Source organism: Crotalus tigris, unplaced genomic scaffold, assembly GCF_016545835.1.
Source record: "Crotalus tigris isolate CLP2741 ecotype Arizona unplaced genomic scaffold, ASM1654583v1 scf7180000019137.2069052, whole genome shotgun sequence".
NCBI lineage: Eukaryota > Metazoa > Chordata > Lepidosauria > Squamata > Viperidae > Crotalus > Crotalus tigris.
Window position 1 is genome coordinate 1,246,523 of NW_024097395.1, and position 27,267 is coordinate 1,273,789.

Below are 27,267 nucleotides of genomic sequence, written 5' to 3' on the forward strand. Positions count from 1 at the left end.
CGAGGACTACCTGTAATATTATTGCTCCTTTCATCTATGAATGTTGATTAATAGATTCATTATTTAAAAGTATTCTGAATAGAGCACCTCCCTACTACATGTAGTTTATTTATTGCTTAGATTTACTGTATCTATCCCCCAGATGCTCAGGAATGATGTGTGTTACACTCTCTCCTTTAATTCCCACAACCAGCTTGCAAGCTTTCGTTACCAACAGTAGATGAACTTCAAGTTGGATCTTAATGGATCCACGCCATAACATAACATAACATAACATAACATAACACGCCATAACATCCACGCTTAGGGAGTGTTTGCATTTAAAGCGGTATATAAGTCTCATAAATAAATAAATAAACCACTACATCTACCTCTGTAGTTTGGATTTTCTCACAAGGATTTTGGATATTGTCCCCAGATACCAAATTCCATGGCGGAAAAAAAAACTGGCCGTGGGTGATTCACAGCTGGGTGATTTCTGTAATCAGCTAGACATAAGTATAAAAAGTAAAGTGTCCATTCATTAGGCTATGATTCAAATGTGGAAAGGCAGTTGGAAGACTTCCAATGATTTCCAGAAAGCCAAAGACATTTGAATTAAGTCTTTTTCATTCCAGGAGAAATTACATGCACATTATACTGAGATTAGTTGTCTGTGGTGGACAGTATCTATCAGTCTGCAGAAAAACACAGGATAAAATGTCATGGTGTGTGAATGATTCCACCCACTCAACAATAACAGGGGAGGATCAACACACCCCTTCATTTATTGCTCAATCAGAGAACAACTTATTTACAAACAAGCCTCAGGTAGTCAGGAACATGTGTAAATGTCTGAACTCAAAACATACTTCTCAAACATGTACCTTGCTTCTCTTGCACAGGCACCCAGACATAGTGCTAATTTTATGGGAAAAGAAACTACACATGCAACCTATGCATATTTATTCAATTTATTGCTACATAAAAGAAGTCCATAAAACAAAAGAAGTCCATAAAATGGTTGTAGAGGGAAGAATGTTTTTTTTGGGGGGGGGGCTATGATGCAATAAGGAACAGTTTTGGGACATCTTGAAACTGCTGTGGAATGGATGAAAGTGACTATGTGTTAAAGTCAGGAATCATAATCTTTTACTAATCTTGAAAGTGTGGAGAAAGTTTCATTGTTGTTTTCCTTGTAAATAAAACAGTTAAGAATAAGCAGAAAGATTCTCCCCCCAATATAATGCCAAAGGGGGCCTCCCCACTGCCCACCGCCAAAGGTTTAACTCTTGATTTTAGTCTTTCTGAATCTGAACTTTAAGATCTGTGAACTTCAGCTCCCAGAATTCCCCAACCAGCCATGCTTCCTGGGGAATTCTGGGAATTGAAGTCTATATATTTTCAAGTTCCCAGGGTTGAGAAAACACTGCACTAGATTATAGTTTTAGTGACCAAGAGGAAAAATAATAAATATAAGAAATAAATTTTATTATCCATAGTTTAATAAAGATAAATTAAATCCATTTTAGTTTTTGACCCATATCCCAAAACAAAATCACTCTTAAAAGGCACCCAAAGTTCCTACTTGAAAGAATTTCAAGTGAAATATTATCTGGACCTTTGGGAACATCCTCAGATGAACATCAGTTGGGCAATTATGTATTATACAGCTGCATCTTCCATATTTATTTTTGCAGAAATTAAGAGCTCCAGATAACTCCAAAATTTGCTCACGCTACTGTAACCTTCTGATCAGTGCTAATAAAGGCTCTGCCCATCTGGGTGGCAAGAGTCAAACTTTCTTGTAAGATTGAGGTTTGAAGTAGCAGTGTTCCAACATGTTAAGGGGCTTCCACAAAGAAGAGGAGGGTCAACCTATCCTCCAAAACACCTGAAGGCAGAACAAGAGGCAACAGATGGAAACTAGTCAAGGAGAGAAACAACCTAAATAGAACTAAGGAGGAATTTCCTGTCAGTTAGAACAATTAATCAATGGAACAACTTGCCTCCAGAAGTTGTGGGTGCTCCAACACTGAAAGTTTTTAAGAGATTGGACAGCCATTTTTCCAAAATGATATAAGGTCTCCTGCTTGAGAAGGCGGATGGACTAGAAGACCTCCAAATCCCTTCCAAAACTCTTGTTATTCTGTTAACATTTGGATGGAGACCACCAAGAAATCTAATTATGAAATGATCTGGGAAACGGTGGGGTGGTGGGGATGGAAAAAGGAGAACAAACTGGAAGAAACCCGGGGCAAGTTGCTCAGGAGCCCTTGCCAAGAAAATTCCTTGTTCGGAAAATCACCCAGAGTTGGACTCAACCCAAAAAAGAGTTTACCTTGAATAACCACATTGGTCAACCTACTACTAACCACAATAATAACAGGATCACGTCGGTGCTCTGCATCTTAGAGTCATCTTCCTTTGCTTTTTTTTTAAAAAAAATCTGCTTTGGGGGGGGTCCTAAAAATACCGAGACTGGGCAGGTGAGCGAGGCCAAGTTTCCATTTCCAGGATTGCGCAATCAACAACCGTGGCCAAAGCAACAACCCTCTTCCCCCTCGCGCGCTCTCGCTGGCTCGCTCGGTCCCAAGAAGCGGCCATAAACAAAGCCACGTGTCCTGCCTCCCTCCCTTCTCCGAGCGCGGGGCGGAGTTTGCGCGCTTCTTCCGGCAACAAAGAGCCACCAGCTGGCCCGGATAAATAACAGAGGCGGCCGGAGCCCGGGCAGAGAAGTGATCGAGGAGCTTGATCGTCCAGGGGTGGAGGGAAAACGTCGTCCTAAACACAAAAACCGCCTTGTTTAGGCGGCGTCTCCGGGTTTCCTTTTGGCTACCGAGCATCGCCAGAGCTTCTGCTTTGGAGGCAGCCCAAGGCGCGCTCTCTTGCGCCTTTTTTTTTTAAAAAAAAAATATTTTATTTTATTTTTCCGGCGTCCTCCTCCTCTTTCGGTTGTGCCCGCCATGCCTTTTCTCGGCCAGGACTGGCGATCGCCGGGCCAGAACTGGGTGAAGACGGCGGATGGCTGGACCAGGTTCCTGGACGGGAAGGAGCACGGCGGCGGCTGCGACAACGAGAGGAACAGGTGAGACTTTGGCCGGAGGTTTGCGAGAGGTCCAGAGGCGTAAAGGAAACTTCGGTCCGGAGTGGGAGCTGTGGAGGATGGGGGACTCTCGGGGCAGGAACAACCGGGCAAAGGGAGAAAGGGGAGAAGCGGATCTTGGATCGGAGGCCTATTTCATACATTTCATATATATACCGTGGTACGGTACAATGATCTCCAGGTACAGTGATTTTGTAATGTTCTTAAGCTCTAACTCAGTCTGTATTGCTGGTCTGTATTGCTGAGAACAAGTCAACATTTGGACGTGCACACACACACACACACACACACACACACACACACACACACACACACACGAGAAACTGTACCCCCAGGAACAGTGTGGGATGCTTTGTCCCAAGTGCACCGTCTGTTTTGTGCCAGGTTGCAATGCCTTTGTTTTTGTTCCTGGCCTGTGGCGTCATCGCGGGCAGGAGCTCTTGCAAGCTGAATTTAGCGAACAATCAGTAGGGGAAGGGCAAACCAACCAGCCCTGCTGCTCTCCACACAGAACAGCTGTTGGCTTCATCCTAATCGATAACATTTTATCTTTGGCTTCAAGATGCCAGTCCAAACTGGCCTCCCCTTAATTTGGTATAGGTTGTCCAGATCTTTGGGGACTAAAATAACAACCATGATTGGTGTGGTTTTTTTTTTTTTTTTAATGGATTGGAAATTGTGAGAACTGTAACCTCAGCTCTCTCCGCAGCTGGTTCAGGAGAGGATGCTCTAAAATATTTAAGGTGATGCTAGTCTCTAGTAGCTGAATTTCCAGGTACAATGATTTGTAATGCTCCTAAGTCTATATTGCTGGTTTACTTATGTATCCTTTGAGAATAAGTCAACATTTGGAGAACGAGAGCAGTAATGAAGTAATAAAAGAAATAATGGGATGGTCAGAATATGTGAAGTTTAGGGGTGTCTCTAGGACTTCTTCGTAGACTGGGAAACATTATGCATCTAATTGTAAGTTTTCATGGACTTCAATCATTGTCATCAATTCCAGTGTTTCTCTGTATTTTCTGAGCTTTAGATACCCTTGACCATGTGTCTGTTTAACTAACCATGCCATTATTTTAAATTGGAAAGGTCCATTCATGAAAGTATGGTGCCCACTATATGCTGTCAAATATCAGATATGCCCATCAGGTAAAAGAAGTTAGATGTGTCCTCCTTCCGGTCACCTCCTATCCCCTTCCATTGCTCTTATGACACCTGCCTAAAATGTAATGTTTCATGTAAATCTGATCTTCCTGATTGATGGTCTGAAGTCTAAGACCCAATACCAGCAAGAAAAACATGGACTGAGCCATCTCTATTGCATGACAGTGCTATCACAAGGAATGTGAGTTTGGTGTTCCACTCATAGGTCCCCAGGAAGATAGTGTGCTGTGAAGACATGTGCATGTTCTCTTTGTTGTTATAAGTGAGCTCCACCCCTTAAACATATGAGTCTCTCCCTCGCGGAAGGGCAGCCTGCCAGCATGCTTGAGAGGTGTCATCTTCAGCTACAACTCCCATAACTAACTGAAGGTACTAGGAATTGTAGTCCAAGACTCCCTAAAAAGGGATCAGATAGTTGGAAAGGTTGTAGATACAGTAGTGTATTGGATAGTTCAGCTCAGGAAACATGCATGTTGTTTAACTGATGAGGATCTCCCAAAGACTGAGTTCCCAAAATGAGGGTTAGAAAATGAGGAATTATCCATGTGGTTTAAAGACGAGGCATTGGTTAGTTCCATTGGTAAGACAGTTGATATAATAGATGACAGAAATAATCTTGGAGGAAGAACAGTCACAACCCAAAGATGCTTTTTCAAAAGGCAACTGGACTGTTTTCCCTTGAAGACGTTTCGCTTCTCATCCAAGAAGCTTCTTCAGTTCACTTCTCTTCAGTTCACTTCTTAGATGAGAAGTAAAATGTCTTCAAGGGAAAACAAAGTCCAGTTGCCTTTGGAAAAAGCACATTTGGGACAACCCTGATCTGGATAACTGAGAATCTCCATAGACAAGAGCTGCAACAAAAACAACAGTCAGATAAAAGAAATTTGAGTCTGGGGCAGAAATGTAAGTTGAGAAAGATAAAGGGAGACAGGAGGAAATTACAGACCTGCAAGGTGCTACTTTATAATAAAAATAGCATTAGCATGCATAACTTTGGTGTCTACTTTGGTGTCTACTTTAAAGGGCTGACAGAAAATCAGCAGAACTACAAATCTCATCCTCCACATTTAGGTCTCATCTAACTGTGGATGATGCTGGTTGTAGGCTGATAAATCCCGGGCAGTTGTACCCTAGACAAGGCTGTAGAGCAGTGTTTCTCAACCTTGGCCCCTTTAAGACATGAGGACTTCAACTCCCAGAATTCCCCAGCCAGTATGACTGGGGAATTCTGGGAGTCATAGTCCACACATCATAAAGTGGCTGGGGTTGAGAAACACTGTATGTAGAGCGCAAATAACAACAATGTACCTATAACCAGTTTGGTCAAAGTATTTTGGATTTAAACAGATGTTGGGCCAAATCCTCACTTAGCTTTTCACTAAATCTTTCTGAACAGGGTACAGTTTGTTTCAGAGTTAGCCGCATAAAATTGTACTGCCAAGACTTAGCTTACATCTTTGAAAAGTTCAGTAAATGTGATGACATTGACTTCTTACACAATAAATAAGTTGTCTGCAAAACACAGAAACCAGGCTGCAGATTGAAACTTTACTGTGGTCAGTTTTTCAAGGCTTCGTTTCTGCATCTCCTGTTCTTATTTTCCAGGAAAATGCCAGTTTAAATAAACTCCGGGTTAGTTTTGCATCATAATCAGTGAGTGGTTATTGTGGTGAAATATCCATCTGTAAAAAAAAAAAGAGACAGAACGTCCCCAATAGTTGAATTTTTGCTTAGCTGCATTATCTGTTCAGTTACAAGCAATTGATACTGACAGTTAAGTGGTTTCAGGGCTCCCTTATTGAAAAGTTGAACTAAACAAAATGGCCTGAATCTATTTTTAAACTCTTGAGAGCTCTGTTGTTTTAATATGTTTAGTTAACAAAAGTCGCTATGGGTATTATGGCAGGTCATTCTGGTTTGTTTTCCTTGGCATGTGATCCAGGGTTGGCCAATTAAACAGTAATCTCTATTTGCGTATTAAACACTCCTCTGCATAAAGACAATAAAATTATTAAGCACTGACCAATCTAGCTTCAGAATATTTTGTGTCCTGCAGTGAGCATTGCATCACAAAGAACGATTTTGCATCAATGTTTATTGGTCCAATAAAATGAAAACCAGAAGAAAACAAAGCTTTCGTAGAGGACTAGTTACTTTCTCCAGAGTTTTTCTGTTCGTTTTGCTTTGATGCAGAGCTCCTCAGAACAAAATGAAAAATGAGATGGAAATTACTTTGTATGGGACTAGATTACCTAGTGCAATCGACAAAGTTCTTTTGAGGAATTAGCCCCAAACATTTTTGTTTGGAATGGTAAGTTTATAACGGTTGCATTGTTTTACTACCACTTCAGAGGAAGCAGAATGTTTTCAGACTGAAACAGCAACATTCATTGTTTTTGAGGTTAGGGCTTGTGGCTGGGTATAACAGACCCTGAGAACATTTTTTTGATAGTTTATAGAAAAGTTCTCATCTATTAAATCAGCATTTAGTCAATATAGTTTTGAACATTTGCATTATTGTTAGCCCATTTACATCAAATAAATTAGATCAAATTTTGGGATTACAATTTGCACTTTGCACTTTTATTAAGCACTTCAGTTTGCTGCTTCTGCTGGTTAAACCAGTATTGCAAAAAATGGATAACTGATCTGATCTCATGGGAAACACTTTTGTGTGATTAACCCAGCTAGTGTTGGTTTATATGAGCAATCCTACCATGGAATTCTGTATGAAATTATCTTGTACATTCGAGCTGTGTCAGAGTCTCCAAGTCCCTTCCTACTTTATTATTTATTATTATTAAGTGGCTGTCCAGTCTCTTATTAAAAGCCTCCAGTGATGGAGCACCCACAACTTCTGAAGGCAAGCTGTTCCACTGGTTAATTGTTCTCACTGTTAGGAAATCTCTCCTTAGTTCTAGTTGCTTCTGTACTTGATTAGTTTCCATCCGTTGCATCTTGTTCTGCCTTCAGGTTCTTTGGAAAATAGGTTGAACCCCCCCCCCCTTCTTTGTGGCATCCCCTCAAATATTGGAACCCTGCTCTCATGTCACCCCTACTCCTTCTTTTTACTAAACTAGACATACCCAATTCCTGCGACTGTTCTTCATATGTTTTAACCTCCAGGCCCCTAATCAACTTAGCTGCTCTTTTCTTCACTCTTTCCAAAATCTCAACATCTGTTTTGTAATATGGTGACCAAAACTGGATGCAGTATTCTAAGTGTGGTCTTTCATTACTTGCTTGCTCAGGGAATTCAGAAAATTGGCAATAGTACAATATTGGAGTCCCTGTCTGAATGTCTTCATTATCAGGTCCCCAGTAATACTGACTTCTGACTTCACCTACAGTTCCTGAAATTCATCAGTGCTAGTGACATTTCATAATGGTCTTTTTAAGATGTTCCAGAGCCCATCACATGATGTTGAGCAATACAGTACTGTTGAATCATCTGAGCAGGTGATATTTCAATGTCCTGGTAACATGGCCCAGTAAACAAAGATACAGTTTCACATGAAAACAAGGAGTAAATTGGTTCTTGGGGGGAAGTGTGATGCCTCCTTAGATAACATTTAGACCAGGGGTAGGCAACCTTGGCTCTTGGCTCAGGAATTCTGGGAGTTGAAGTCCACAAGTCATAAAAGAGCCGAGGTTGCCTATCCCTGATTTAGACCAATGTTTCTCAATCTTGGGAACTTTAAGATGGGTGGACTTCAACTTCCAGAATCCCCCAGTCAGCATGGTTGACTAGGGAATTCTGGGAGTTGAAATCCACACATGTTAAAGTTTTCAAAGTTGAGAAACACTGATTTAAACGATATTGTTCTTCCTGGGTTCAAGTAACAGCTGGTCTCATTCAGGGTTTTTCATTGCTGCATTATCAGTTACTATCAGGTACTATATAGACAAGTAAATTTGTGTGGATACATCAGAATATTCCTGGATATTCTCTACATTTTTTAAGCACTTGTTCAAGTTCTTCCTGAAAATTATGCATTTTTGGACTGGTTGTATACCAAATACGAATAGAAATCTAATTCCACCTCCACATTAACAGCATGAAAAGAATATTTCATGATCTGATGATATAGTCCCTCCTTTTCTTTAACAGTTAATTGAAGCAGAGGACTGGAAATCAATTAAGGCACCTAATTTGATTGGTGATTATCAAGATAATCATGGGTGCAATAAACACATAGAAATGAATTTGACAGTTGTATATTGGGGGTGAGGGACAGGGAGGGACAAGCATTTTTTGCCTTCGGATATCATTGGTATATAAACTTTTACCTTCTAATTAATTATAATCAGCATAATAATATACAGGCAGTCCTCGACTTATAACCATTTGTTTAGTGACCAAACTTACAGTGGCACTGAAAAAGGTGACTTATGGCTGTTTTTCACACTTATGACTGTTGCAGCATCCCCATAGTCACATGATCAAAATTCAAGCGCTGGCAACTGACATGTACTTATCACAGTTGCACTGTTCTGCGATCATGTGATCACCATTTGTGACCATCCCCGCTGGCTAGCCAGATTTGCTTAATAGCTGCATGATTCACTTAACAACTATAGGGATTCACTTAACAGCTGTGGCAAAAAAAGGTCATAAAATGGGGTGCAACTCACTTTCTTGCTTTCTCATTTCTTGCTTAGCAATGAAAAGTTTGGGCTCAGTTGTGACTGTAACTCATTTCCTATGAAGGCCTGGATTTTGTAACCGATAAATTAAGCAGATTTATTATTATAGTTGCTAAAAGACAATCATACAGTATACAGGACAAAAGTTAAAAGTCTCCCATCTCTGAAACCTGGAAAATTGGCAGCTTGCCTCCGACAGATTTGCCTGCTAAAGCTAAAGCCAAAGCACCACATTTCATATTTATCTTTTGCAACTTGAAGGAACTTTGTTGTTAATATGCAAAGAGAAAATGAAAAAAGTTCACATTACCAGATTGTATGCCCCTGCGGGGTACATTCAGTTTTGAATTTACATGGCTATTTCAGTGACAGAAACTTGGAGCAAGAATCTTCCCCAGGTTTTAATCCGATTGGGAACAGTGTCACAGATAAAAACAAATATTACTTTTAAGAATTAAATTAATAATTAAATTAATTTTCAATTGTCACATGAATTTTCAGATATTTGTGTCCCCAGCTTTGTCTTTGCCACCTTGGATCATGGCCAAGAAGGATGTAGGCTCAGTTTTCTAGAAAATCTCTCTCTCTTTTTTTTTCTTCCATTCTCTTCCCCTTTCCTTTCATGAAGCAAAGGCCCTAAAGACTTTCGGGGAATTTGAGAAGAACGAAGTCCAATTCCCATCTGTTAAATATAAACATGAGTCACGGCTGTTCTGTTTTTCTGCACAAAAGAAGCGTATCGAGTAACTAAGTTTACTGTACAGGCCAAATCACTTCTTATTCTTGGTTGTATAGCTTTAGACAACCAAGAATGAGACTGAATACAAATCCATAAATTGTCCAGGAGGTTCAACAACAGGGTTGCCTGTGAATGACACTGAATAGGATCATGTTACTAATGTACGCAGGAACGTGATATCTTTGTATAACAGAAGCAATGGGTGAGCTATTTGTTTTCTTTTAGAGAAGCACTTTAAAAAACCCAATAACAGCTTTGTAAGTGGACTGATAAAACAGATTGCCATGTAAAGAAGAACCCTTGCTTTAGAAGGCTAAACAATTATAAATAGAATTTTAGCAAAGTGAGCCTGACGTAAAATATTGTTTTATTTCATTGAGCCTGAAACAAAACTCATCCTCAGAGTGATAGGTGTGCGTAGTCCTGTATTTTGTGATGATTATTGCAATCTCAGAGATTACAGTGAGTCCTTGACTTAACAACTGCTTGTTTAGTGATCATTCAAAGTTACAATGGGATTGAAAAAAGTGACTTATAATGACTGTTTTTCACATTTATGATGGTTGCAGCATCCCCGTCGTCACACAATCTAAATTTGGAAGCTTGGCAACTGGCATGCATTTATGAGGGTTGCAGTGTCCCGGGGTCATGTGATCACCTTTTGTGACTTTCTGACAAGCAAAGTCAATGGGGAAGCCAGATTCACTTAACAACCGTGTTACTATCTTAAGCAACTGCAGTAATCCGCTTAAGAACGGTGGCGAGAAAGATCATAAAATGGGACGAAATTCACTTAACAACTGTCTTGCTTAGTAATGGGAATGTTGGACTTAGTTGTGGTCGTAAGTTGAGGACTGCCTGTCATCAGTTTGTACTCCCACGATTTGCACGAACTGGATAGATCTGCTATCTTTGCCTCTCTACTTCTCAGTAGAAAGGCAGTTGAAAGTAGAAGTCTGTCAAATGTCACTTCCTGGATCTTCATTCTTCCTGGATGTGTAGATAGCTTTAGTTTCACATTGCTTTCCCCAGTCATCCTCCTTGCAATCTGCTGCTCACAACAGAGTATTTTTAGATCTTCGAAGAAGCCCGAATTGCAGTTGGTAAATATGTGAGACATGAGTGTAACAGTGCCTGAAGGTATCAGCAATATAGCTTAGATGTGACTCAAGCAGGAAGTTGTGACAGCAAGAGGCGGTTAGTGGAAGGACAAGATTATTACCCAAAGGTCATGTGTCTTGTGGTGCAAAATTGCAGAAATGGGCATTGCCTAAGCATTAATTTTTCTGGTTGAGAAAATGGCAGCTGGATCTTGTATCAAGAAGCGTTATTCTCTAGATGAGGCATTTTCTGGAATTGCTTGATGGTTCAACTTGTTTATAGCTAGCCTTAAGGAAGCACTAGATAATTCTTTTAACTCTCTTTTTCTTTCTGATTGCAATGGACCTTGAAATAATGGCCTTTCAAAGTCAGAATGGTGTTGATGCAAAAACCAGGGATCAGAGTACATGGACTTTGTATTTCTACCTACTTACTTATTTATAGCTAGTCTTAAGGAAGCGCTAGATAATTCTTTTAACTCTCTTTTCCTTTCTGATTGCAATGGACCTTGAAATAATGGCCTTTCAAAGTCAGAATGGTGTTGATGCAAAAACCAGGGATCAGAGTACATGGATTTGGAATTTCTACGTACTTACAAAAGAAATTGTTGAATCCCTTATAAGTTTGAATATATTACAGGGGCTGCTCTTGGTCTGGTTGCCATGATGGGGAACAAAGGATGGGGAACATCTCTGGGGTGCTCTATAAGGACTCTCCTTTCTCCCCCAATAGACCAACAGGGTAGTTGGGTATCTCCCGTGCATTTGATCACTACTGTGGTGAGGTTAGAGGAATGGTGTAATGAGAGAAGACCATGGGGCTTACATGAACCTGCAGTTCTGCCAATTGCTGACTTGGTTCACACAATACATTTAACGAGGTCAGTTAAAGACCTGGGGTTTACTTTGTAATTTGAACAAAGGTTAGTTTCTAATCTTATTGTATTGTATAAACTCAGCCCACTGAGTTAATTTTTGGCTCAGTGTAGTGTATAGATGCAGAACTGGATTATTTCAGGAGACCCGTCACTGAGTCAGTTCACAGGACCACCAAATCAGTATTATCTATTCTGGGTCATACTGGCTCATCTGTCATACCACATGATAGCACCTAGCACATGGATTACTCTCTTTCTCAAAAAAAGGGGGAAAAAAAGCAAATCAGGTTAGTATTTGCAAAGGAGACCAGTAGGAAATTCCAAGATCAGATGAGAAATTGGAAAAAAAAAAAAACCACGCCAGAAATAACAATGGGGCACTGTTAACAAACCAATGGCTGTTCATGGACACATCCATGAAGTGATGGAGCTAAGATTGTCTTGGGGTAATCTTTATGATGTTTAGAGGGGGCTTCTTACAGTTTTGGACAGTTTAACGTCCCTAACAGGACTAGGGATGCTGAGGTCAGGTTGCTTCTGTTTGCAAAGCATATGCTATATTACTAAGCGATTAATCCTGTGCCTCTTCCAGGTATTTGGGTGATAGAAGCCAGAGGAAGATGCTTCTCATCAATGAAAGTCCCCTGACTATAGAATAGGAATGATTTCCTGTCCAACAGTCAATATATACTCATTTATTTATTAAAAATCGGGTCTTTTTTGTGGCATTCTCAATGTGTGCAAGGTTAATTTACCCAACTTCCACAGCTTTAAAGGATTTATTATCTTCTGGAATATAAGTAGGGAAAAGAAAGGGGTGGGGGTTGCAAACTCTGGGAAGAGAGAATGTGCCAGATGCTGTTAGGGTACGAGCAAAGTTTGATTGTAGAAGATTAAGAGAGTAAGCCATGATTAAACGGAAGAGCTTCAAGGAAAGAGAAGGGCAGAGAAAGGGATGCAACACATAATTGTTGAGGAAAAAAATTCCTTTGCCTCAAGGGAAGGAAGATAGAACTGATAAAAGTCATGTTAAGAAAAAAACCTGAAAATAGCAGAGATCATAAACAAGAAGGAACGGTATAAACAAATCCTTAATCATCTTTGCATGATAAACTGGGACTGTAAAGATAAAACTGAACTGTAAAATACATTTCAGATAAATGTAGCATGTACAGATGTAAACAACTTAAAAAAAATAAAATCTTAGAACCAACCTTTGACACTTTCCAGATGTACTAGATTACAAGCCCTATTGCCTTCAGTCTATACACACCTAGAGGGTATCAGATTGATGAAGAATAATAAAAAAAACACTGGCATGCAATAAAGGAAGTGAAATAATAATAAAAATGACCTTTGATTTCAGTGGGATCTTGTGTGTGCATGCCTTCGAGTCAATCTTAACTCTTAGAGATTGCCTGGACAAGTCCTTGCAGAATTCCCGCAACATTTCTTGATAATTTTTTCAGTAGTGATTGGCAGTAGTATTGTTTTTAGGGTTGAGAGAGAATGGATGACCCACACTTACCCAGTTGGCTTCATATCTAAGATGGGACTAAAACTCTCTTTTTTCCAGTTTCTAGTCTGGTGCCTTAAATTACTACACCAAACTAGGTCACATCAATGGAGTCTGAGAACAATGAATATAGAGAAGATCCAGACCTGTAGTTTGATCTGGAACAGAAAAGCAATTGGTAGGAGAAGGAAGGAACACCAACCACCTTGGACATGAAATTTTAGAGGAAAGCAGCCATCATTGTTGAAAGTTTGTAGCAATGGGGTGTCTATTTGAAGAGTAGGGCAATTCTGCAAGGCTGCCATCATCCACCTACCACTGTTTTCTGGTTCCATTCACGATTATTAATAGTTTCCAATTAATATTTCAGTGGGTTAGCAACTATTTCTAGGAATAAGAGATTCCTTCACCCTCAAACAGATTCCTTTAGTCCAGACTTGTCAAACACAAGGCCCGGGGGCCGGAGGCGGCCCGCGAAGTGGTTTCATGTGGCCCACGAAGCCATCCTGGAAACATTCAGAGAATGACCCCCGCTGCTTTGGCCCTGGCCCAGGCTGGCCGGGAGCCAATGTACAATTTTGTGGTGGCCATCTATGCTGAAACGCATTCAGTCTTAGCTCCACAAGGCCGTCTAGAAACAGCCATGTCGGCCCCGCCCCCTGGATGCATGCTGGGGAGGTGTCACCCTTTGTGAGGAATGAAGAAATGGACCATGCCTTGGTGCTTGCCCCAGTCCCACCCCTTTCTGCCAGAGACCCTCAGATCTGTCCCACTCCTGCCCAGGCCCCCACAGGCCCCCTTGACGCAAACGATGTAGAGTTGGCCATGCCCACCCAATAGGCCACACCCACTCCATCCATGCCCACCCAGTAGGCCGCACCCACCCTGGCCGCACCCACCCAGCCCCCCTGAGGGCAACCACAATGCTGATGCGGCCCTCAGTGAAATTGAGTTTGACACCCCTTGCTTTAGTCTGTTAGAAGAGTGCAGTTTTGGGACATACATCAACTTAGCTGTTTATATTTCTGCTCTAACTCTTCTTTAGGAAGGAGTGGGGGGGTCATAATGAAGACAAATGTATAAGAGATTCAAGATCCTTTCCCCTTTTTTGTGTGTCATTTCCAGTTACTGCTGGAAAGAGGAATTCAACAAGGAGAACATCTTCCATAATCTGATCTGCGATGTTGCTGCGAAAAAACGAAAGAAGGACCAGCTGAATAATAATACCAGGATTCAGTGTAAGACATTTACAATATCAAATTAACAAAAGACAACTTTAATTGGAGGGAGAATTTCTCACACCGTGAAAATGGTTTTTGCAACTCTTCCAGAACTCTCTGGAGAGATTTTGCACCCGGATTTTGACCTTAACCAGAGAACTTGGATTCATTGCAATTTGAAGATGGATGACTTGGATTTTAAACTCTGCTCCGTGTGCAATGCCTTTGCATTGACATTATCATCCTTTGTATTTGGCAGAGAAGAAGTTTCCCCTTTCTTTCCCACCAGTGAACTGATCTCAACTCTTTACACTCTGAATATTTGAACTGGAGTTTTTATATACAATTGTTTCTTAAAAACAGGGGTATCCATAACTTGCGGGGGAGGGAGGAGGGTGTTCCTAAAAATCCGGATGGGACCGAAGGGCTAACATAATTTCTGAATTCAAAGTGTTAATGTCCATATGATTTTAAATGAAGTGTATTTTTGTTTGCACAGATTTTCACCAAGAAAAATGGATTTATGTACACAAGGGAAGCACTAAAGAAGTGAGTACCTGTTATTTTTTTTTTTTGAACCATTAATATTTTGCCTAAAATCTCCAATCTCTTCCATCATTGTTTCCATCAAATGTAGTTAATAACATTGAATACATTACTTCAACAATACTGTAATATGGATATATTTGATTAAAAGTACCGATTTTTGACTGGCTGCAGTAGAATGATACAGTATAATGTTTTAGACCTGGCGTGTCCAACCTTGGCAGCTTTAAGGCTTGTGGACTTCAACTCCTCAGCCAGCATGATTTTAAATTTGCCAAGGTTGGACATCCCTGTTTTAGACCAATATTTCCCATTCTCAGCATCTTTAAGATGTGAGGACTTCAATTCCCAGAATTCTCCTACTGCCTCGGGAATTTTGGGAGTTGAAGTCCCACATCTTAAAGTTGCTGAGAATTCAGAAACATTGCTTCAGACTGTACTCATTCAAATTAGATCTGAGAAAGAGCAGATCTACTTCATCTAAGGGGGAAGAATAAAACTTTGGTGACCTTAAAAGCTCCCCAGATAGTGGTTGCTCAAAATGGATGGTATATTTCCCTTCAGTGCTGAAGTGGCAAACATATCATGAGCATAGCCAACACATTTAAAAAATGATCTCCCATGAGCCCAAGAAAATGGAAAATCTTGGTCTTGTCCATTTGCTTAATTTGGACTCATCTACTTTGCCTCATGATCCCTTTTATGGGCATTTGACTGTGTAATATAAAAGCATCATTTTTGCAGCATGACAGTTCTAAGCCCAGAAAGAAAGGATCCGCCTATACAGGTTGGTGATCAGCAGATCCAGGCCAAGAAATCTCCAGTAGAAAGGTAGATTTTCCCCCCTATGATTGCTGCATTGGAAAACCCCTCTTAGTATTTGCTTTCATGAAAGTGGAGATCCTGATTACCTCTTAGCCTTGCAATCCACCAGACTTTGTTGTTCTGCAAGTCTAGTTTCAGACCATCCAGACAATTTGCTTCTAATCTGAATCATTAACACAAAGAAATCACTCATCTATTTCCTTTTCTTACTCTTAGCGCCATGGCTATTGCACCCTGGGAGAAGCTTTCAATAGACTGGATTTCTCTAATGCTATTCTGGACTCCAGAAGATTCAACTATGTTGTACGGGTGAGTGTCAAAGATTGGTTTACCCAACTGATGCAGTTCATTCAGATGTTGTTTCTCTCAGAAGATTCACAGATTAGATGCAGGGGTTCTCAACCTTGGCAACTTTAAGACTTGTGGACTTCAATTCCCAGAATTCCTCAGCCAGCTTTGCTGGCTGAGGAATTCTGGGAATTGAAGTTCACAAGTCTTAAAGTTGCCAAGGTTGAGAACCCCTGGATTAGAGTAAAACAAAATGAAATACACTAAAGAACCAATACACTATAACTTTAATATGGAGTGGTCATAAAATATGTATGCAGATCTGGTACAAGTGCCATCCTTCTCTCTGTCTGTCTCAGTCTCTATCCATCTATCATTTTCTGTCTGTCTATCTATCACAGTTGGAATACTGCATCCAGTTTTGGTCACCACAGTGTAAAAAAGATGTTGAGACTCTAGAAAGAGTACAGAGTGGGGCAACAAAGATGATTAGGAGACCGGAGGCTAAAACATACAAAGAATGGTTGCTGGAATTGGGTATGTCTAGTTTAGTGAAGAGAAGGACGAGGGGGGACATGATAGCAGTGTTCCAATATCTCAGCGGCTACCACAAAAAAGAGGGAGTCAAACTATTTTCCAAAGCGCCTGAAGGCAGGACAAGAAGCAACGGGTGGAAACTAACCAAAGAGAGAAGCAACCTAGAACTAGGAGAAATTTCCTGACAGAACAATTAATCAGTGGAACAACCTGCCTCCAGAAGTTGTAAATGCTCTAACATTGGAAATTTTTAAGATGAGATTGGACAACCCTCTGTCTGAAACGGTAGGATTTCCTGCCTGAGCAGAGGGTTGGACTAGAAGACTTCCAAGGTCCCTTCCAACTTTATTATTATTATTATTATTATTATTATTATTATTATTATTATTATTATTATTATTATTATTATTATTCTATCTAATTTCCATTTAATTTATGACTGGGACAATTGTTTAAAACAACTCAATTGGGCTTGGCAGATAGCTCTCCTGGATGAGATCATACAGCTTGCTTTAGCAGATTAATTACAAATTTTATGGCTGCATTCACACAATGTAATACGGTTGCTTGGTTGCTTAATTTACGGTTCAGTACTATATTTTGTCTGGATCTAAAAACATTGATTCATTCAGTCAGCAAGTTAAACATGTTGGGTGAAGGTAGACATGAAAGAGGGGCAAGAAGTATCCTTGCAGGAATTGTTTGCATGTGTGAAAAGCTTTGGGACATACTTGATTAAAGTACAAATGGCTATCTTCAGTGATCAGTTTACAACCCAAGAGAATTAGTAGGAGACTTTATTCTTAAGAACAAAAAATATCCAGCCCAATCTCCTGGATTAGTTGGAATTATAACTTCTGTCCTGGGTGGGAATTCTGAAAAAAAAAAAATCTCAATAAATTTGGAAGGCAAATTTGGAGGCTGGAGAAAGCTAATTTAGACCTTTTTTTAGAAAGAAATTTCAAAAGCTACTGGTAACTTCTGTTTAAGATTGAAGGTTCAAGAGCATCTAGCTTTAAGTAATATGGTTTATCGAATCACAGAAGTATATCATCCTTTGCTATGGTTCCAATAAGTCTCTGTTCCAGAATAGTTCCTGGTCCTAAATCCCACCAACACCTGTTTGCCCCCTTGGCTGAGTCTCAATTTTAGTTCTTCTTGTTATGCTCTCCCATGTTTCCATCCCCCCTCCCTGAATTTAATGTTGTAGCAAGGCCAGCTGGCAGGTCAAAGCTGTTTACGCATAACTGTCATCCTGCTTAGTCATTGTTGTCAACTGCTTTAGCTTTTCACTTCTAGGAGAAAGTTCTGGCTGGCAGGTCGCCAGAACCAGTCAAGTCAAGTGCTTCACTGCAGACAAACAAAGAGATGATATACAGCCTTTTGGTCATAGTTCGGGAGTCAGTTATATGTTGTTAGATCAGGAACTCCAAACAAAGACTCAGTTGCTTTTCATTTATCAGTCAAAAACAATCCAGGGCTGTTGTGACAGTGACTTCTCTCTGAACTGTATACTAACCAACTAAAATAATTCCTAGCATGTAGATTATACATTGGTTAAAAGAACAGACAGACCGGCACCTTTGTCTCAGGATGGGTCTGTAACTGTTCTAAGCCATGATTTGTTTAATGATGGGTTATTGAATTAACTGTGAGGCCCACCCAACCTATTGCTAGAAACCCTGGCTTACAGTCTTCAATAAAACCAAAAAAACCCTCCATAATTTAATTTAGTAAATGTTCAAGCCAGTCCTATACAAAATGTAGGTCTGTATGCAAAGTATTGAAAAGATGTTCTTCTTGAATTTAAATAAATCTGAGTTAATTGCTCATCGCACAAGAACAACCAAGAGCAGAAAATGTGCTTGTCCTTTACTGAACTCATTTCTTGGAGAACTGGCATGGTGTATTCTGGCACATCACACTGAACTTTAAATTTTCAGACAATTCAGTTAGAAGATTTTTTTTGAAAAAATAACTGATTCACGTCTTTTATTTTTAATAGAATTGGTTGGAGAAAAAAAGAAAGGCATAAACTTTAGGGAATTGATTGCTGACAACCTGCTTTAAAAAATTTAGTGGCAGTTTTTGAAATTACAATTGTTCGCTGCAACTGTTTATGTGAGGAGGAACCAACTGGTATAAGTTTGGTCAAATTTTACTATACTGTAACAGAAGGAGTGGCAGAACCTGGAGGTGGAGTCAAAAGTGCAATTAGCCTAGAGTTTCTACGTAGCCACAAATGGACTAAGTCCAATCCCTCATGAATTCTGTTGTCCCTTAGCTAATGGCAGGCAAGTTAACTATTAGTTGATTCTTGTGCATAAGCATGATTAGTAATAAATCAGTTTAATTGGAACTTCATATGTAGTCCTGATCTTCCGTGCCTGACACTTGCCTAGTTTCAAAAGCTCCTTGTGCTGTAATTAATACATCTTGAAACAAGCACTTCCAAATTGCTTCATGCAGCCAAGTTGTAATGGTAGAGTGTGTAAATCCAAAGCTTGCTCCATTTTCAATATGCTATTTTGTGGTAGATCATTTTTGAAATGATAGTAGGGTATCCTCAGGATGGCTGCAAGAGTGGAGGGGGGGACTGCTACAGGTACCTAGCCATTAAGCTAGATTTGGCCACCCAAAAAACATAACTAGAAAGCAAACACATGAAATGGTTATCCATGGAGGGAGGACACAAAGCATGGCATGACAAGGTCACCCAGATTTTGCAGTTTACATCCTTGCATAAAAGGTCATGATTTTATGTCATGATTTTAAGATGTCGTAATGCAGGAAAGCAATGGCAGCATTTACTTGAGGAAGTCATCACAGTTTGGCATCAACTGCAAATGAGAATGCAATTACATAATTCATCATTTAGGGATGATATAACAAGAAGTCACATTATGTTGTCATAATGTGACTTCTCCTGTACTGGGGTGTTGAGTGTGAAATGATATTTCTGCCTGAAATGGCTCAAAATAACTTACAGAACATTTTTAAAAAAAATAGCAAGAGAGTTGCCATTCTAAATAAGACAAAAATTGGATGAAAAAATGGAATAACCAAAAGAAGTAAGGGATCATTTAAAAAAAATAAAGCTGAAAGACATTTATCTAAAGCCAAATTTCTCGCCATTAGCATTTCCATATGTATAAGTTGCAGTATTCAAGAACCAAACCTGGTTTTTCTAATCATTTCTGTTTTCTGCAGCCTTAAAAATTCAAAATTCTATCATTCATATTGGCAGATGATTAAGTAACGGTGGGAAAAAGAACTGGTTCCAGTGTAGCTCAAATTAAAATAGGAAGTTTCAAATAAATTGATCAGATTAGCCAAGCACCATGAATGTAATCAAGCCACCCCATAAAATATTATGTAAATTCCTAAGCCTTTTTTTTTTTATTTTACTTTGGAGTATTTTAGATTTATATGAAATGATTCTATTGGATCAGAGGCAAGAAGAATACCAAAGAGAGAAATGAATCATTATTTGTCATCCAAAACCCATCTGAATTCCTGTTATGTCCCTGGCAGGACTTGGCTAAGGACTCTAATACCAAGATGTTGACACTTTGTTGACATCTCTTGGAAGTCAGAGAAGGATTAAAGGTGCCCTTTAAAATGGGGTTAGCATGTTCAGCAAGATAACTAGCAATGTGTGTGACTCTGATTATGTTAGCTAATGAAGAATTCAGCATATCTTAAAATGAAGGCACGTTCAAGTAAGGGTAGTAGTCCTTCAAATATTCAGTACTATACAGCAGTGTTCCTCAACCTTGGCAACCCGTAGATATGTGGCCTTTCACTCCCAGAATTCCCCAGCCAGTTTGCAAACTTCACACATCTTCTGGTTGCCAAGGTTGAGGAACATTGCTATACACCAGTAAGAAGCTCTTTTACTCTTTTGGAGTACAGAAAGTGACATCTTGAAGTTGACTTTGATTCCTTGCAGCTTCATAGAGATTTCCAAGTACCTTGGGGGGGTGGGGGGGTGTTCCAGGGGGACATAGTGCAGAAGTGCTCTGTGTCTGCCTTCTGAGATGCTTTTTCAACTTCCCTTCTGCGCTTGTAATTCCTGGTGGTCTCCACTCCAATTCAGTTTTGCTTAGCTTCTAAGATGTCATCTAAGTGTTACCATCAATTCTGAACAGGGTATATGTTCCATGTTGCTGTCTTTAGATAACAAGAGGACCAAAAGTGTAGTCCTTAGAATTACCGGGGTAGATCATAGATGATGATGATGATGATGATGGTGATGATGATGAGGAGGAGGAGGAGGATGTCATTCTGGAATTGTCTTAAACTGCAAAATGGGTAGCTTAAAACAACCATATCCAAAACAGAGACATACAGCAACTATTTGTCCTTTAACATGTATGTTCTGCCTTCACCCAGGATGGGGCTTTCCTCCACATTTTCTGGACCATGGCACCCAACGTGTTCTTGAGTTGTGCATGCTCTTGTCTTAGACTAGGCATGTCAAACTCGTGATGTCATGTGATGTCGTGTGACGTATCGTGACTTTTTCTCCATTGCTGGCAATGGGCTGGGTGTGGTTTCGACGTGACACATCTGGCCTGCCGGCTGGCAATTTGACATGCCTGTCTTAGACCGTGCCCAGTTCAGATATAAAGGAGTAGAAAGAAATGCATATGAGAAAGCATTCTTGGTCAGGACTGTGATGTCCTGTGGGACTTGGAAAGCACATAGTTGTGAGGGTGAGCATTTGATTTTATTTTTGTCAGGTCCCAGGTGATTCATAAAGATTAAGTTGTTTAGCTGGCATTGGTTGGATTAGCCAATTAGCTGTGACTGTTTTCTCTGCTCCCTAGATTAATATCCATCATGTGCCTGTGGAAGATATTAATAGAATGTCCCATGTGTCTTCTATTGTCATTCAGAATTGGGCAGAATGATGGACAGGAGTTGACCAGTCATTAATACCACTTTGCTGCCATGTCTGTTGTTGAAAGTACCACTGAAAAGAATAAGGGGGGAGGGGGGGACTTTTGGCTCTCTCTCACTGCCATCATGTAGATTCATGTATATCTCTAAACAGATTAAATGGCAACCATCTGTCTATCTTTGTCCTCTGTTTTAATGACTTGGCTTACCAGAAGAAGCCAAATAGATTGTAATTATTGAAACTCTTGCCTCTACTTTTCCCCATAATTCTGTCTGGCTCCAATCCTCCTTTTTTTTTTCTTTCTTTCTTTCTTTCTTTTTTTTGTAAGTCAAGCAGCAAATAACTAAAACTGTTTTGCTGGGTTGAGAAGAACACCAAGATTAGAATTGCTCAAGAGGTTGAATTACTTATTTTTATTCACAGTTGTTGGAGCTGATTGCAAAGTCTCAGCTGACATCACTGAGTGGAATCGCCCAGAAAAACTTTATGAATATCTTGGAGAAAGTTGTGCAAAAAGGTATGGGTATATATAAATAGAAAAGGCAAAATATCAGCAACTGGTCTCTAGTACATTCATTTAGCAGATAATCTGGTTGGGTTTATGTCTTTGATTTTTGACCAATTCTTGCTAAGGTGAAAGATGGGACTAAATCCTACCAAATCCAATATATAGAAATAACAATTCTTCCCAATATGATATCCTCTGATCTACCTACAGCCTCCATCATATATAGCCAGCATAACTAGGGTAATCCAACATATTAATCCAACATACATATAATTACAATAATCCAACGTATTAGGAATGGAAGACGCCAGTTAGAGAAGGATAAAAAAAATGACATGAATGAGCAAAATTGCTTTGCCTTGTTCTTCACAACCCTGTGTGAATGTCATAGCAGTCTGTCTTTCACAAGTGTGTTACCATTATATATGTGCCTCACACTTCTGAGTGGTGACAGGTTTTGAGATATGAGGAGGTAATGAAGATTTGGCTTATCACCCAAGACAGAGAGGCCCCAAATAATAATTAAAAAATAGCTTTGTTTAAGGTCTTGTGAAGATCAGTAGCACTGGTCAATTTCAGGGGAACATTGACTGGCTCATGGAGTTCCCTACATTTGTAATAATTTTTAAGTGTGTGGGATAATTGCAAGGCAATTTCAAACTATTGTGTAGGGACTGAAGGTTATATAGGATGGAAATGCCTACACATTACTTTGCACCACCCTGGAAGTGAAGGATGAGAAGCAAAACTGATCCTTCTCCATGATCCTCCAGAAGTGACTTTTCTTCAGTCTGTTTGCGTCTTTCTTCTTTGCCTCTATCTGAATGTCCCTTTTCTCTCATTTCCCCCATAAAGTTCTGGAGGATCAACAGAATATCAGATTGATAAAAGAATTGCTGCAGACTCTGTACATGTCACTTTGCACCTTGGTCCAGAGTGTTGGCAAGTGTGTTCTGGTTGGCAACATAAACATGTGGGTCCACCGAATGGAGATGATTCTTTATTGGCAGCAGCAGCTGAACAATATCCAGATCACCAAGGTGAGCAAAGAGTCTGACATTTTGACTAGCTGATCAAAAAGCTGCTATTGGGTTACTTCCTAAAGCGGAAGAGGTTCAACAACAACAAGATCAATATGCAGAATTAAGTCTACCTGTAGCTATGCCAGCTTTTCAATTCTCTAGAATAATGGTGCTCAACCTGTGGAGGTGAGTATGGCAGGACATGAGAAGTGTGACTCCTCACCTAATGATGTCACTTTCTCACCTGCAACTAGGACTACTAGAAGCTGTCGCTAAGCAGTGCAGTCATGTGACGTTTCTCCTAATGACCACTTTGCTTAGCAATGGAAATTCCAGTCCCACTTAGAGTTGTTGGGTGAGGTAATACCTACACTTGGCCTTGGTTAATTGAGAACGCTAAGCAGGATTAGCGGAGTTATTTCTTGAATGGGCACCTTTTAGGAAGTCTGTCACTATAGGCTAGGTGGAAAATTGAAAAAACAAAATATTCTGTAAAAAAAACACAGAATGGCAAATCTTTTCAATATCACCTCAAGAATCTGCTCATGAAGTCCTGAGGATGTCATCTCCCCTTGAAGGCAACTTTAATACAATAAGTGAACGTTCTTATAAGCTGTGTAGAAACTTTGGTATCTTTCAGTGTTGTTACCCGTTCTTTTTCTCTTTATTTCTCCAGCCTGATTTCAAAGGGTTGACTTTCACAGACCTGCCCTTGTGTTTACAACTAGACATCATGCAACGGCTGTCAGATGGGCGAGACATCGTGAGTCTAGGGCAAGTGACTCCGAGTCTTCAGGTGCTCAGTGAGGACCGGCTCCTCTGGAAAAAACTTTGCCACTACCATTTCACAGATCGACAGGTAAATGGCAGTGGAAAGTGATAATGTAAAAGGTCCAAAGAAATATACAGAAAATAAATCAGAATCTTCCTCAGTTCGCCATTCGTTCTTGATTAATCATGAAGCTTATTCAACCAGGATGGTGTATCACACATGGACACTATCCTGTCTCTGAGCCTCCTCTTGAGGGCATATTGTCACAAAGCAACAATGGCACACAGCTTATTCTTATAATGCTCTATTTCCTTCATATCCTTCATAAAGGACTTTATCTTAAATTTCCACATCATTTTTAGAGAAGGAACACACTTGTAGATGCTTTCAATTTATTATTTCTTGTGTTAATTCTTGATCTCTGCTCATCCTGTTCCAATATTATTTTTAATTTTAAGACTTGCCACGTCCACACTTACTGTTTTAAGGCGGCATACTTACTTCTTCATGGGTTCTCTTGTTGCGGAGTGACCATACCATTAGCCATATCTCTGCAAAACTATAATTTTGTGTCTCTGTTTTAGATACGTAAGCGGCTCATATTGTCAGATAAGGGGCATTTGGATTGGAAGAAGATGTACTTCAAGCTTGTGAGATGTTATCCACGGAAAGAGCAATATGGAGATACTTTGCAGCTTTGCAGACACTGTCATATCCTTTCGTGGAAGGTAAATGCATCACTTCATCCTGTTCCACTGAAATACGCTATAGGGCAGGGGTTTTTGTTTTGTCTACATAATTCATTAACTTGAACAATCTTGTGGATTTTCAGGCCATTTAAAAAAATATTTTTAAATTTCATATAATGGTGGGTAGATTAATGAATGCTCTGGTATGTGAAGGCACTGCGTTTCTAATCTCAGCTATACATATTCTAAATGTTCCATTAAGTGAAACCAGGAGACTCTGAGTTCTAATCCCGCTGTAGGCATGAAAGCTGGCTGGGAACTTTGTGCCAGTCACTCTCTCTCAGCCCAACCCACCTCACATGATTGTTATTGTGCGGAAAATAGGAGGAAGAAGGAATATGTATATTCGCTGCCTTGAGTTGCATATAAAATAATAACGGATAAAAATCAGATAAAAAGGAAGTGAATTTAAGCCAACTTCGCACATCTTAATATGATTGATGAATGAGTTGGTTGATGAGCATTCAGTGTGCCATTTGTTCTTCTGGTGCTGATAGAACTACCTGATACAACTTTTAAAGATTTTGATGTTCTTGTTTTGTAGGGCACCGAGCACCCCTGTACGGCTAACAATCCAGAAAGCTGCTTGACATCTCTTTCGCCCCAGGACTTCATCAACTTGTTCAGATTCTGAATTCCCAAATGATTTCACTACCTATCGCATTATTCGGATGGGACACTTTACACTGCTGAGCAGAAGGGGTTCAGTTTGTAACATAGCTTGTAAATAATATGGCTTGATGTTCCTGAGTCAAGAGGACAAGAGACTTTTAAGAGGCAGAAAGAGCCATAATCTCGTGGCCTTGAACTCTTGAGAGAATATAGCCTCCTCCTTTGACTGATATGTAAAAAGTCAAGATTTTTGTAAATATTAAGCTTGGTGAGAATTGGTGTGCAAGCTTTCGGGGAACAATCAATTTAGGAAATTAAAAGAAGAGTCACCCTGCAAATATTTGGAAATGTCTTCTGGATTTCCAAAGCCAGAGGAATGAAACACTACAGTTAGGTTAAAACTTGGAACTGTTCCCAACTGGGCTTTTTTTATTTGTTTGCAGAAGATATTTATATCTAAAACTTTTTTAAAAGAGATTTACAAGGATATATCCCTTTATTCTTAAAAAAAATGAACTGACTTCAGATAAAATATTTTCCCAGTTTCTACCTCTGAAATAGCTTTCCAAATAACCAGTGTGTGGTATGAAGCATCTGTACATCGTCTAAAGAGATTTTTTTTTTTGAAAAAAAGCTGTTGATAGTAGCTTTCCAGGTGCTGCTTTTTGTTAACACTTAAATTTTAATTTATCTGGCTGTCTTTTGAGGGTATTTAAATGTACTGAGTTCTGGGAAATTTGCAAATTTTCCTAGGTCATTCTTGGATACCACTGAAAGCTATGTTGTAACTGCAGCTTAGACAACTGAGTAACTACTTGAGAAGAGCTTTTACTAAAAACATGTTTTGGTTTTTCAACTTTGCATGCAGTGCAGATATGTTTACTCATTATCTTAACAAAAAGCCCAGAATCTTTGTGCAATTTAAATGTGGAAGATCATCACTCAACGAGTATTGCAATATCTGAGCTGGAAAATACAGAGCAGCCACTAGATGTCAGCAAAGATAACACCGTCTAAACAAACTCTTTGCTGACATCTACTGGCCATTGTACACTTTGCAATGCAGGAATGACAATCCTATTCTAGATTGCATAATGGCCATTCCCTATGATCTCATGAACCCAGTTTGGCAGTTTCCATATCATTTGATACTGAAATTGGTGATGCCACAGGTTTAATACCCAGAGCTTTCCCAGAATAAAGGATGAGTCAGCTAGGATCCCTCTTCTAATTTGCTAACGAAGATGAAGCACCTGATTTTAAGAAAAATTAATTACAGATACATGCACACTGCATATCCAAGTAATGACATTTCTAGCCTCAGATTTCACTATAGCTGAGAAAGAGTGTCTGAATAATTAAGATATTACTTTAGTTTTTCTCTTTGAGGCTTCCCCACTATATAATGAGAAAAAAATCCCATATGAGCATGGTGTTCGCATCAGGGTTTGAGGTGCTGATGTCAGGAAAACAGGAAGTCAGATTAGAATTCAGGTAGTTCTAGACTTACAATCATTTGTTTGGCAACAAAGGTACAACAGCACTGGAAAAAAAAAGGAATTACGACCATTAGTTGCACTTACAACTGTCACAGTATCCTCCTGATCGCATGATCAAAATTTTGGCACTTGGCAGCCGGATGTTTCTAGTGTCCTGGAGTCATGTGATCACTATTTACAATCTTCTCAGATAGTTTCCAATAAGCAAAATCAAAAGGGGGAGCCAGATTCGCTTAACAACAGTGTGATTCACTTAACAACTGCAATAATTTGCTTATCAACTGGCAAAAAAGTTGTCAAAGTGACTGTGACTCCCTTAACTTAGTAATGGAAATTCTGGTCTTAACTGTGGTTGTAAACAGCTGGTTTCACTTAGTGACTGCCTCGCTTAACAACCAAGTTGCTGGTCCCAACTGTTGTCACGAAACAAGGACTACTTTGTAAGTGAGCAGAAAATTCATGTATTTATAGATAGGCTCTTTCAGAAAGCAGCCCCATTTGGGCAAATGAAGGATTATCAAATGTAAGGAAAAGGTTTTGTGATTGGGAATTAAATTAAATGAGAATTAAAAAGAGCCATAAAGCCTCAGTGGCATCTGCAGGAAAGGTGAAAAATGCTGAAAGCAACGTTGCAATCTCATGGGACAAGGCCCG

General features: G+C 39.7%; 1 protein-coding gene across 1 annotated transcript; it reads left to right on the forward strand.

Annotated features, from left to right (window-relative positions):
* The first annotated feature begins 2,676 nt into the window (after positions 1-2,676).
* Positions 2,677-26,670, forward strand: FBXO32 (F-box protein 32). Its single transcript, XM_039359799.1, has 9 exons — positions 2,677-3,067; positions 14,255-14,367; positions 14,849-14,898; positions 15,937-16,029; positions 21,875-21,968; positions 22,815-22,999; positions 23,658-23,840; positions 24,338-24,481; positions 25,047-26,670. The coding sequence occupies exons 1-9, from the start codon at positions 2,946-2,948 to the stop codon at positions 25,134-25,136; spliced, it is 1,074 nt and encodes a 357-aa protein (XP_039215733.1). The 5' UTR covers positions 2,677-2,945; the 3' UTR covers positions 25,137-26,670.
* The last annotated feature ends 597 nt before the right edge of the window (positions 26,671-27,267 follow it).

Excerpts from the sequence above, each read along its gene's own strand:
- FBXO32 (XM_039359799.1), top strand. The coding sequence starts at position 2,946 with ATGCCTTTTCTCGGCCAGGACTGGCGATCGCCGGGCCAGAACTGGGTG. Across the intron at positions 16,030-21,874 it reads GATTCAACTATGTTGTACGG|TTGTTGGAGCTGATTGCAAA; the intron begins GTGAGTGTCAAA and ends TTTTATTCACAG. Across the intron at positions 23,000-23,657 it reads ACAATATCCAGATCACCAAG|CCTGATTTCAAAGGGTTGAC; the intron begins GTGAGCAAAGAG and ends TTATTTCTCCAG.